Source organism: Ceratotherium simum, chromosome 8 (assembly GCF_057802395.1).
Source record: "Ceratotherium simum simum isolate JZ-2026a chromosome 8, ASM5780239v1, whole genome shotgun sequence".
Classification (NCBI taxonomy): Eukaryota; Metazoa; Chordata; class Mammalia; order Perissodactyla; family Rhinocerotidae; genus Ceratotherium; species Ceratotherium simum.
The window spans coordinates 6,321,911-6,334,602 of record NC_141907.1 but is presented as its reverse complement, the minus strand read 5'-3'; the positions used below and the strand labels follow the sequence as shown (position 1 = coordinate 6,334,602).

The 12,692-nt window shown below is 52.2% G+C and overlaps 1 protein-coding gene across 4 annotated transcripts in view; it reads left to right on the top strand.

Moving 5' to 3' along the window:
* Positions 1-12,692, top strand: part of STK32B (serine/threonine kinase 32B) — a 349,018-nt gene that overhangs the window by 275,676 nt on the left and 60,650 nt on the right. For all 4 annotated transcript variants that reach the window (XM_004432264.3, XM_087434910.1, XM_087434908.1 and 1 more), the window contains one exon: positions 3,923-3,960. In XM_004432264.3, coding sequence (XP_004432321.1) covers positions 3,923-3,960 — 38 coding nt within the window. The remainder of the gene's footprint in view (positions 1-3,922; positions 3,961-12,692) is intronic.

Here is a 12,692-nt window from a genome sequence, read left to right as displayed (position 1 = left end):
CCTTTCTGGATCTTTCCCAGGCTCTCATGGTTGTTGGCAGAACTCAGTCCCTTGTGGCTGCAGGACTGAGGTCGCCATTTTCTTGCTGTCTCTCAGCTCCTAGGGGCACCTGCAGTTCCCTGCCATGTGGCCTGCTCACAGCACACACACGTCTTCAAAGCCAGCAAGGGAGGACCCCTCACTCCAGTCTGCTAAGATGGAGTCTTACCTGATGTCATCTTTGAGATGACCCCATCACCTTCGTCGTGTCCCCTTGGCTAGAGGCATGTCACAGGTCAATCGGTTACCCTCTTGGCCTTCTGTTGCCTCATCTGCAAAATGGGAACTTGCTCGCAGGGTTGTGCATGACTGGCTCTTTCTTGTCATCCAGTGTCAACCTAATGTCACGTCTTCTGAAAGTCCTTCCCTGACCCCCTACCGCAAGCAGGACCTCTGCCGGTCTCTTTTCTAGACTCTCAAAGCACTTGTCCCAACTTATGGTCGTGTCATTTATTCCCGTGCTTCCTGGCCTGTCTCCTCTCCTAGAACACAAGCTCCATTTGTCGGGGTCTCTCCGGTTCACGGTTGTGTCTCCAGTGACCATAGAGAGGACACCCCATAAACGTTTGAGGATCATTGATTCCCCTGTGTGCTAAGAGCTGACACAGAGGGAACACATGCACGTATCAGATATGTAATCCACACCACAAAGGGAACTGCAGCACAGGCAGGGGCACCCGCTGCAGGAGAGGGGCTGGGATGGGAACCTCGACCTCCTTCCTGGGAGCCGTGGGGTCTGGCTTACCAAAGCTAATTACATCTGCACCCTGTTTGGTTCTCATGAGATGAGAGACTGTGCACGGGGGCCTTTCAGACGTGGATGCGGGTCACACCCCGGTCAGTGGGGGACCCTGGCTGCCACTTGAGACATGTCTGCTTCCTCTGTCAGCTCTCCTGCTCTGCCAGATGTGTTAGCTTCCTGCGGCTGCCAAAGCAAATTACCACAAAATTGGTGGCTCAAAACAACACAAATTTATTATCTCACAGTTCTGGCCAGAAGACTGAAATTAGGGTGTCAGCAGAGCTGTGCTTCTCCAGAGGGTGGGAGAGAATCTCCTCCTGCCTCTTCCAGCTTCTCGTGGCTCCTAGTGTTCCTGGGCTTGTGGCCACATCACTCCAGTCTCTGCCTCCATCTTCACACGGCTTCTTCTCTCCTTTGTGTCTGTGTGTCCAGACCTCCATTTCCTTTCCCTTATAAAGACAGCGGTCATTGGATCTAGGGCCCACCCTAAACCCGGGATTTCATCTTGAGATCCTTGACTAATTCCATCTGCAAAGGCCTATTTCCAAATAAGGTCATGTTCTGAGGTCCTGGGTAGACATGAGTTCTGGGGGGACACTATTCACCCCACTACACCAGGCTACCTCTCCTTAGGTCTGCTGCCCCTCACCTTTTATTGGCTCTGACACCCTGGTCCCTACCGGTCTGAGTGCCCCCCGGGCCATTTGTTCTCCGGCTGCCCTTGTTCCCTCCACCAGGGCTCCATGGCCCCCCGCTTCCCTGCTTCATATCACCTGTGCTGCTCCACCAGACAGCACCGGGCCCACGTGTCTCCCTGTCCCACTGATTCTGGGCTTCAGGTGGGGAGGGACATGTCCTGAGCCTCTGCAGCCCCAGCTCTCCGCCCAGACCTGCCCGGAGGAGGCCTTTGAGAAATGTTTGTGGAAGGGATGGAGGAAGAGCAAAGATTGAGGGAAGAGGTGAAAGAAAGGGAGACGGGACAGTCAGAGGGAAGAAGGGAGGCAAGAGGAAGGAAGGAAAGGGAAGAGGACAGGGGGGACACTTGAGACGGGTGCTTTCAGCATCGGTGGGGGCAGCAGCTTCAGGCTGTGGCCCTCGCAGGCATTTCGGGTTCATGTTCCATGGGCCACAGCACCTCCTCCCTGATCCCCATGCCCCAAACAAGGTCATCCCAGCCCTGGCGACGCCTTAAAGGATGCACTTTAACATTTGTTGCTGTGTTTTCCTTCTTAACAAGTCTTTATTTTTCATTTCTCACCTCTTGAAAAACCCTGCTGGGAGGTGCTCTGGACAGGGGCCAAGCGTTTGCTGATTTGATCCACAAACACTTGACTCCAGGTCTTCTGCCTTTTGTTTTAATTCTGCAAGTTCTCGAGTTCGTTCTCCCCAAGGGGCCTCCAGGAATAATCTCTCTGTTCACCCCGGGTGTTCATGAACTTGGCAGCAGGGGCCCGTTTACTTAATGCTTGTCAATATTCATGGGCTGGAAAAGTCACAATGACAATAACAATTTAAATACATCGGTTGAGTGTTTCTTTCATCCCCAAAGCCGTAGACATCACCTCGCATTATTACCAGTAACCACACTGTGTTTTCAGGTAGAATTATTATTCGATAAACTCAGGAGCAATCGCTTCTAATTTTGAAGAAAGCTATCATTAGTCTCAGAAGATCTGACATTTATTATAAGGGAGTGAGAGGAGCTTGCATTTCTAGAATCTGTGGTTTTAATATAGAGCTGTGGAGGTGAATGCATGTTAATGATGAGTAAATCGGGGTTGAAGGTGTCATGAGTTTCTCGAAGGCTGTGTTTATTTTGCCTTCCTTCTTCCATTCCTCTCTCATCCGTGTTTCCTGTTAGCTGACAAAGATTCTCTCCTCAAGCAAACTCTACTCAGGGTCTTCTTAGGCAACTAGACCTTGACTTTTGGGCTTCCTTGTTGGTCTCTACTTTGTCCAATTTTATCAAAAGCCTGCTAAGTCAGTTGAGCCAGAATCCCCCACCGTCGATATCTAATCAGGTCTTCACCACCCAGCACCCCGAGGTGAGGGCTGGTGCCCTGGCCTGGCTGCAGCAAGAATCCTCTCGGGTCGGTTTAGCCAGAATCCTCACCCTGATGTTTCCTGTTAGTAACTTCCGTCCACTGGCCCCACCTGCCTCTGGGCTATAACCCACCTGTCCGTGCTGTGTTCAGAACTGAGCCGGGTTCTATCCTGTGGCCTCTTTTCCCCAAGAGTCCTGAATACAGTCCGTTTTTACCACTTTAACTCCGTCCAGCTCTGATTTTTCTTTGACAGTGTCTGCTAGTGACGGGCCCCGTGGAAGGCACCAGGTGCAGAGGTGGAGAAAGAAAGGCCCCGTCTTTAACAAGCACAACTTATGACTGATGGCCCTTTGCTGTGATGGTGTGTAGAGCAGAACTTCCCAGAAACTCCCCAGCCCAGTTTTGCTGCATGTGGTTCACTGTGTTACCCTAAAAAGGGATCAGCAAGCTTTCTCCGTCAAGGGACAGATAATAAATATTTTAGGCTTTGAGGGCCACATTAGTTTCTCTTGTACATTCCTTTATGTTTTTGCTTCGTGTGTGTGTGTGTGTGTGTGTGTCTTGTTTTGTTTTGACAACACTTTAAAGATGTAAATGCCTGTCTTAGCTCATAGACCATACAAAAACCGGCTGAGGGCTGGATGTGGCCGACCTCTGATCTGGAGAAGTTACTGACCCTGGCCAGGTCTCAATTCCCGCCTCTGCAAAGCAGAGACCATAACACCTGGGAGGTTACGTACATACGTAGCAAGGCAGGAGGGCCAAATTGCATCAGGAAGGGGAAATGTGTATGCCCACTGGCAGAGACCACGTGCCCAATGAGCAGTCCCTGCCGGGAGTCACAAGGCCCGAAACTGTTAAGAATATTCAGGAAAAAAATATGCACACAACCCACTTGCAGTTGCAGGAAAGGGCAGGAAGCAAGAACACATGCACTCCATTATCATAGTAATTACTCCCTGCCCCCAGTCCGAGACCTCAGGCCAAGGGAGAGACAGGGACACTGGGTGTTGTCAGCACTTGTCCCCAAGTGTCCTGCTTGTCATGGGCTCGTCTCCAGGAGTCACATTTTCAGCTTCTTTGTTTTCTCTTACAGAGACATCAAGCCAGACAACATATTGCTGGATGAACACGGTAAGCCTGTTATGACTGCTCTATAGACTTTCAGTGGAGAGTTTGAGGCTCTGGGAAATTGAGGGGTCCTGGTGAGTTGGATTTTAGGGTTGCCTAGAAAGACTTTTTTGTTTCCATCCTGGTGGATGAACATCTGTGTAAGTTTCTGGTCTGTGTCCTGCTGCGGTGTGTCGACTCCAATGTACGGGAAGGTTTCACGTCTGAAGGCGTGGCTGTTCACGTCCTGGAGTGAGGACGACAGGGAGGGGTGGGGATGAGACACAGGGTGGAAAGGCCTGAGGTTCCCACCCCAGCTCCCCCACCTGTGAACTCGTGGAACAGTCACTCACCTCTCCGAGCCTCTATGTCATCATCTGTACAACTGGGAAGATGGCGCTCACCTGCCAGGTTGTCATGGGGATCAGAGGTGATAGTGTGTGAGCTGGAAATCAATTATCAGTAATCTGCTAGGCCTTCCTCATCCAGGGGACTCAAGCTTTCGTGTGCACGTGGAGCCTGCCCATCTTGTTAAAGTGATTCAGCAGGTCTGAGGTAGGGCCTGGGATTCTGCATTGCTGACAGCTCCCAGGTGAGGCCCACTCTGCTGGGCCATGGACCACACTTGGAGAAGCAAGATCCCATGTCTTGGTTGGAGCCAAATTGGCTCTCCAACTTTGGTCTCATCGGAATCTCCTGGGGGATTTGGTGAGAATTGAAGCCCAGACGCTGTCATGTTTCAGCAAGCCTGGTCCCTGTGTTCTGTGTCAGCCCCCAGGGATGTGATGCCCAGCAAAGTCTGAGGACCACGGGTCTGGGGGCACAGCCCAGCATTGCATGGCTTGGCTGACCCGACAGTCGATCGCACTCGGTGCCAATGGCAGCTTTCCAGCCAACCGTTAGGCCGCCTTGAAGACTAAATTCGCTGACACTGCTTCAGGAGCTCATCCCCCAGGGGCTTTCAGGAGAGTGGGCTGGAGTGAGCAGGTGGGGATTTCTCTGAGGTGCTGCTGAATCATTCAGGGATCAGTCTGCTGTCTCTTCTACATAGCTCCTCGGGGCCTGCCTCCTGCACCCCCGCAGGCTGAGGCTGTGGTCTTGAAGTCCCTCTAGAACCTTGTATGTGCCACCAGTGTGTCTCAGATGTCCTTCCTTGTTGTGTAAACCCGTTGGTATTGGCAGCTTGGTATTGGTGAATGGGACCATCTGGGCTCAAATCTCCTGCCAGATGCTAAAACAAGACTGAGTGCTCTAGGGCAGTGGGATGAAATCCCTGTGCTCCTGATGGAAGGTCAAGGATGCCCTCAAGACACCGGGGGAACTGGGCAGAGCTGAGGATGCAAATCAAGGCTGAAGAGGAAGCAAAACTGAGGTCCCCAGTTTGTATCTAGAAGTTAGGATCCCAGGATGTGGAGTCCAGCTGACCCCTCCAACTAGCTGTGTGTCCTCGAGCAAGTCACTTTGCTTCTCTGAGTTTCAGCCTTCCCAGTAGTAAAACAAAAGTAATATCACCTTGTAGGGGTGGTGAAGGTCTCAGACCAAACAATGAGGGTCAGTAGCCATCACGGCACCAGGTACACAGGAGGGCTTCTATCACTCAACCTCTCCCTGCCCCCTCTCTGCTCAGGGCAGGGCAGGGTCAGATCACAGAGGCAGGTGAAGTGGAGGTGAGAAGAGGCACAGGCTGAGTTATGTGGGACCCGTCCAGGACGGCAGGGCTGTCCAGGAAGCCAGGGGTCTGGAGCGGGGTGCTCTGGGCAGGATCCTCAGGGCCCTGCCCCAAGAATTGACAGAGACCTTGGGGCAAAGACCTTTCAGGCCCTGAAAGGCGAGAACACACGTTAAGAAGAATAATTCAGCCATTTCATCTACAAGGAAGTGAGACGCCGAGAGCCCATGGGGAAGCCCGGCCTGTCTGACTCCATAGTTCACACTCGCTCCTCAGCCCCTGGCCACAGTGCTCCCGAAGCTGCTGCTGGAAAAGACACAGGCGGCAGGCTGTCCCCACAGCCTTCTCTGTGTTTCCCCGTTCCTGAGCTCCTGGGTCTCCGACCATCCCTTCTCCTCAGCCCTATCCCAGTCTCCTTCCAGATCTCCTCCCCACTCTCTGAGCTCCGTCCTCCGCCACCTCCCACATGGCTTACACAGAGTCCTGACCCTGCCCTCTGGCTTTGCAGCATCCCACACACTCTCCAAGGGCCTCTGGACTGACCCTGCTACCTCTTCTCTAAGCTCCTGCTTCATCAAGCTGTCTGCCTGGTGTTGGGACAAAGCACTGAATACACTATTTCATACTAAGAAGTGAGTGGCTTATACCTCGCCCCCACCTTTAACATCCAATGAGCGCCTTTTTAGGCTGTGCAGAAGGGAAATTTAGGAGCAGAGAATTCTCAGAACACACAAATCTCCTCCCCTAGGAGAGAAGGACAAGAGAGGAGTCTGCGGCCATGGTCCTCATTTCCCTGATTTATGACCGGAGATGCTCATCAGCTTTTCTTTGTGTTTCTTAGTCATTGTCGCCTTTTTTCCCCCCAGCTTTATTGAGGTTTGATGGCAAATAAAAATTGTGTATATTTAAGTTGTACAATGTGATTTTTTTAAGGTGCACAATGTGATAATTTAATGTATGTATACATTGTAAAATGATCACCGCAATCAAGTTAATTAACACATCCATCACCTCACATAGTTACCTTTTGTTGTGTGTTGTGAGAACATTTAAGATTTACCTTCTAGCAAATTTCAAATATATAATACAGTATTATTAACTACAGTTACCACGCTGTACATTACATCCCCTTAACCTTTTGTTAACTGCGTTACAAAACAGTTTGCAAAACAAATAACTGTGTTGCTATTTAAAGAGTTTGATCATCAATCTCATTAAGTGTTTTCTCAGAGAACAAGTTGGTTGGCTGTGTTTACAGTGAAAGATAAACATATTTAAATAAGTGCATTAATGTTTTATTAGTACTGTTCGAGATCTGCTGGCGACACAAATCCAACCCCTCGCACAAGCTTCTCTGCTCCCCCCGTGTCTGCTTTGCTTTATGATCCTTCAGAGAGCAAAGCATCTTCTAGAATGAGCGCTGCAGTTCTGCTCTGAGATTTGGGGTCTCTCGGCCAGCAGCAAAGCAGGGAGAGACCACACCTGGAGGTAAAATGGAGTTGAAGGAAGATATAGCATCTTAGGATAACGTGGGGAGAAGAGTTGAGTGTGCATTAGGGCTGAGGGCAAAGAGCTTGAAGCAATGGAATTTAAAGCCATAGAGAGAAGGGGGAGGGAGTGCCTTCATTTTCTGCTGGTACAATGAGGCTGGGTAATGAGTAACCGCATGGCTTTAAGGCACAAACCAGAAGCATCTACTTAGCTCGCAGGTGTGTGGGGCTGAGCTTTTGGGCAGGGCTTGCTGCTGAGACTGAGGTCAGGTGAGGTCAGCTGGGCAGCCCTGGTGACGTTGGCTGTGCTCACACACATGTCTGAGGGTTGCCTGGCTGCCAGCTGCTACACTGTGGCGTCAGCTGGTTGACCGGGCCCCTCAGCCCTGCTCCTGCTGTCTCACCTCTGGCTGGCCAGCCCCACACAGCCCCGCACGGCCTCAGCAGAGCAGAGCAGGGAAAGCCAGATCACTCGAGCCTCCACCTGTGTCAGGTTTGCTCCCATCCCAGCAGGTAAAGCAAGTCACATGACCCAGCCTAGACTTGGGGGGTGCACTGCAAAGTTACATGGTGAGGGGGGTTACACAGGGAGGGGGAGGAGCTGCGGCCACTAATGCAATCATCTGCAAGAGGCCGGTGGAAGTGGAGGGGCCGCCTGTACAGGTGGGCGGCTTGGTCTTCTCCACTTTGGAACTCGACTTCCCCAAAGATGGGCAAAGAGACGAGAGTCAGAGACAGAAGGGCGGCGCCCGCGTTTCACGCTGTGTGTCATTGAGGGCCCTTGTTCAAAGTTCACTGACCCTGTAGCCCCGTCCTCTCTGTGTTCAGGAAAGCGATTCCTTCATTTGTGTGAGCATTGTGCCAGGCGACCAAAGGACACAGAGCCCTGTGGTCAAGGATCTCACAGTTTAGAGTGGCCGTTCTCAGTCACGTCTGCACATTACCCAGGAACTGTAAAAAGTACCAACACCAAGGTCCCACCCACAGAGCGCTCATTGGACTCATCTTGCAGGAGAGAGCACTGGGTGGGGCAGTTTTCAAGTTCCCAGGTGGTTCTAAGGTGTAGCCAGGGCTGAGGGAGGGACAGAGAGTAAATAGCAGGGTCAGTGCTGGGACGGGCAGGGGTGGGGCTGTGCAGGAGTGGAAGGGCAGTGAGGCCGGGGGAGGGGAAGGAGGGCTCCCTGGAGGAGATGTCTGTGTTGGATCCTGCAGCATGAGTGGGGTCAACAGAGCGTTTGGGGGCACAGCATTCCAGAGGGAGAGAACGGCACGTGAGAAAGCACCACGGGCAGGAGGCCGTGAAGACCCACACGTTTGTGACTCTTCCCAGCTGGCTGTGCGGGTAGAAGTCACTCATCTCTTATGGGCCTGGGGATGGGCACATGGGGATCAGAAACCTGACCTGGATCTTTAGCAACCGGTAACACAGCAGCCACATCAGCTCGTTTTCTCCTTCTATTAACCGAGTCTTTTATTTTCTGGCTTCTGATGCTTGACTTCTTCATACTCCAAGCCGCCATCCCCTCACCTAATCACCCCAGGGCCAGGTACCAGACGACCAGGGACAGCCTCTCTGCCCCAGAGCCCCTGAAATGATCCAGACTAGCCACTCCTAAACCTGCTTGCCCGCCTCACCCATTCCTTCCCACGAAACCAACAGAGAGGCTCTTGCCCTCGTTCTCCCCACCTCTCCCTCATGAGCGACCCCAGGCTTCCCTGTGTGGCCCCCCATGGCATGGCGTGCTCCTCCTCTTGAGAACTGCAAGTAACAAGCTATCTTTTCAATGGCAGTTGGTTCCTAATCTGCTGCAATTACTATACTTCATATTTCCTATTAATAGAGTATATTTAGAGCACTGAATAACAACTCATTTCAGAGAATTGCCTCTCCATCTGCTGCTGACATATTTGTTGATGAGTGCTCCCCAAAATGGTGGTGGCCAGCAGCATCGACACCCCGTTCTTCCTTGTCAAAACATCTTATAGGCTGTCTCCACCACGCCAGGAGGAAGAGACTCCGGGAAATTAACAAATTGGGCACGTGTTGTTTCTGATGCCTGAGATGCAGGGATCAGAGCAGCTGAGAAGGAAGTGGGGGGAGCCACGCAGACAAGTTGGGGAGCAGAGGGGTTTCTGCTAAGTCTCAGGAGCCAATAGGGGATGTCATTATTCTCGATGGGGTTCCAAGAGTTTAAGGACAAAGTGTAGGAATGCGGTTTAAAGGTATTCTGGTGTCCTCAGGAGGGTTGGAATGCGATTCTTTTCAGAAGGCTGCTGGGAAGGGAAGTTTCTACTGCAGTGTGACACTTTGGGAGGGTCTTGAAGTCCTAAAGACCTGGTGCAGGAGTCTCTGAGGCCCCCGGTTAAGAGCCCCTGTATTAGCTTCCTAGGGCTGCTGTAACAAAGTCCCACAGACTGAGAGGCTTAAACAACAGAAATTGATTGTCTCATGGTGCTGGAGGCTGCAAGCCTGAGATCAAGGTGTCAGCAGGGCTGAAGAAGGATGTGTTCCACTGCTCTCTGCCGGCTTCTGGGGAGCCCCTGGCTTGTGGCAGCGTAATTCCAGTCTTCAAATGGCGTTCTCCCCATGTGCGTGTCTGTATCCAAATTGCCCCGTTTTATAAGGACACCAGGCAGATTGGATTAGGGGCCCATCCTACTCCGGTATAACCTCATCTTAACTAATTACATCTGCAAAGATCCTATTTCCAAATAAGGTTGCATTCTGAGAGACTGGGTCTGGAAATTAGGACTTCAATCTATGAATTTGGGGGTGAGGATACAATGCAACCCATTACAGCCCTGTCTTCCCCATAGGGGGTTTTAACAAAAAATAAAACAAGGAATTGGCAGATAGAGGCCAAGACAACACCTTCATTGCTGATCAAAGCTCGAATTTGTGTAAATGAAAAGCAGTGTCCTGCTCCAGGACCCCAGAGAGAAGAGGACTCACTATCCAGACCCCCACCTGAGTGGGGCTGAGGGACAACTAGAGGGAGACTGAGAGCTTGGAGGACCAGACGAGGGGTCCCATGCCTGCTCACAGGGACCCAGCAGAGTTTAGCTGACAGGCTGGTTAGTTCATCCCAAACTGACCCTTCTCGTAATCACCCCACCCCCCTCGGGAGTGGTGAGGATGGGTGGAGAGGGACTAAGAACATGCTTAAGGTCAAGTCCTTCCCTGTGAAATATCAAACGTCTATCTCTCTGCCAACACTGGGTCCAAATTCCAGCTCTGCCTGGTGAAGATCATCTTAATTGCTCACTATTTCCGGAACAGTGTCTGATGCTCGGCTGGAGATACGTGTGGCCTGGCCCCTGGCTCCACGGAGCACATTTGTATGGAGCGGGGGTTACATCCTGGAATGAGTCAGGGAAGGTGACCGGGACCTGGTGGGGAGAGCGGTGGTCTTGCCATCCTGTGACCTGGGGTGGAGGCAGCGCCATCACTGGGCAGCTGCATATCCTCAGTCAGTTCATCTTACTGGTCTGGGCTTCCGTGCCCTCCAGAGAAAGCAGCTTAATGAAGCAACAGGCATGTGGAACTTGTGGTCAGACCTACCTGGGACTTGAATTCTGGCTCTAGGACCTTGAATTCTGGCTCCTCAGCTGCTCACACCATGAAAGGGGTGACGAGACAGTGTTAACAGAAGTCCTATCTCAGCAAAGACCCTCATCTACCGAGCTTGCTCATCCTTTGGTTCTGTCCCAAAAAGACGACCTCTGCTTTCTTTCCCCCTTCCACACCTCACCCGAGGGCATCTCCTTGGCAGAAGGTAAGTCTGATCCAGAACCCTAGCTGCAAGGGAGTCAGAAAACGTGGTTCCCTCTTCTGGGCCTTGTGATACAGGAGGTAGGAAAGAAAGGAGTGGACGGATACTAAGTGTCAAAAGATAGTCTCTAGCATAACACCTCACAGTCATGGTAATGACTGTAATAGCCAGCCCCGCTGCAGTGACCAGTTAACCCAGAAATCTAGTGGCTGAACATTGAGAGCCACAGAAGAAGAGAGGAGAAGAGAGGAAGGACACTGAGAACGGCTGAGCTCTCTCGAAAGCCTTGGGCAAGGTGGTTTCCATGCAGCAGCAACTCACATAGATGAAAGTGCCGGGCAGGCTCTGTGAAGTCAGGACACATCCAGGGGGAAGGTGTTGAAACTCGCCGGGGGTGACAATGCCCCAAATCTAGCAAGGAGCTCAGGCGCCCCCAAGAGCGTTGTGTTTCTTGTGCCCGGCGATTGTGTTACACTGTTCGGTATGCACAGGGGAGCCTGGAGCACACGTTGTTTTGAAGGCCCCGCATTCCTACCCACGACCAAGACGTGGGAGGAGGTCACGTCAGACAGAATAGAAGCAAATCAGGGGGTCATTTCATTGTTTGTCAGGCAAAGGCATGCTCCGCCCCAGTCAGTCTTCCTGCTGTGTAAGCCAAACGAAGCCTGGATAAGCTCGCGCCATGCAGTTTGATTTGGTTTCTTTTTCCTTTTGCCGCTGTCCTGTGATAAGTTCATTCCGGTCTCCGTGAAGATCAGTGGGAGGGGAAGGTGCCTGGATGCGTGATCCTGAGTTGGGGATGGGCAGCCAGCATTGCATCTTCTCTCGTCTCGCAAGTGCGGTTATTGCTGGAGCTGGGGGCGGCCGCAGCCTGCTGTGGACAGGGCAGCTGGGCCCACAGCCCTGACTCGCATCCCCCTTGGGCCTCCAGCTGCTGCTTTTCAGCAGCGCTGCTCTGCCCTCTGACTTAGGCACGACGTAGACCGCGTACACCCGCTAAGGTGGGGACAGATGTTCACAAGAGACTTTACTCCAAATTCCAGCGTGACGAAAGGGAAAGGAGGCGGAGAATCGTGTGGAAGAGATCAGCTCTGGTGGACTGACGCCCTTCCATCCTAACTCCTGGTCTGGCCCCTCTAGCGGGCACTACCTCAGCCCCCACTCCCAGGAATTCGCCAGAGGCATGGCAACTCACCCAAGCGTGGCTTCCAGAGGACAGATGTAGAGAGAGTTCACGCTGCACCTGGACAAAGGCCTGCCGGTCATGGTTGATGTCCCCTTCCCAGCAGACCCCACCTTCCGCCCGGGCTGTGGCCCTGTAGGTCTCATGAGATAACTGCACTGCCCTCATTCATCTGGCAAATACCCATGTGGGCTCATTCCATTACAGGGGCTGAGAAGGGCACAGTGGAGCAGGAACAGGTATTTGTGCAATGTAGCTGCAGAACAAGTAAGTGAAAAGGCAGCAAAATTCAGGACGGCTTTGGGTGCTTCCTCCTGGGATATGTGGGGAAGGTGCTAGAATCAGCCTGTGAGGTAGGAGTCACTGTTCCTGGAAACACTGAGATGATTCCGTGCATCGGCAATCATAGCCCCACTGAGGGTAATCCCTGTCATCTCCGCCCAGCTCCGCGATCCAGATGACTGACACATTCTCAGCATCTGCACTTTCAAGCCCACCCCCCCCAATATGCACAAGAGGACACGCTCAATAAGCAATTGCTGAGTGAAGAGATGAGGGAGAACCCTTCAAAGTCACATGGATGTCGTGTCCTTTCATGCTCAGAAAATAGCCCAAGTTACAACTCTTTGTAGTGCCAACCC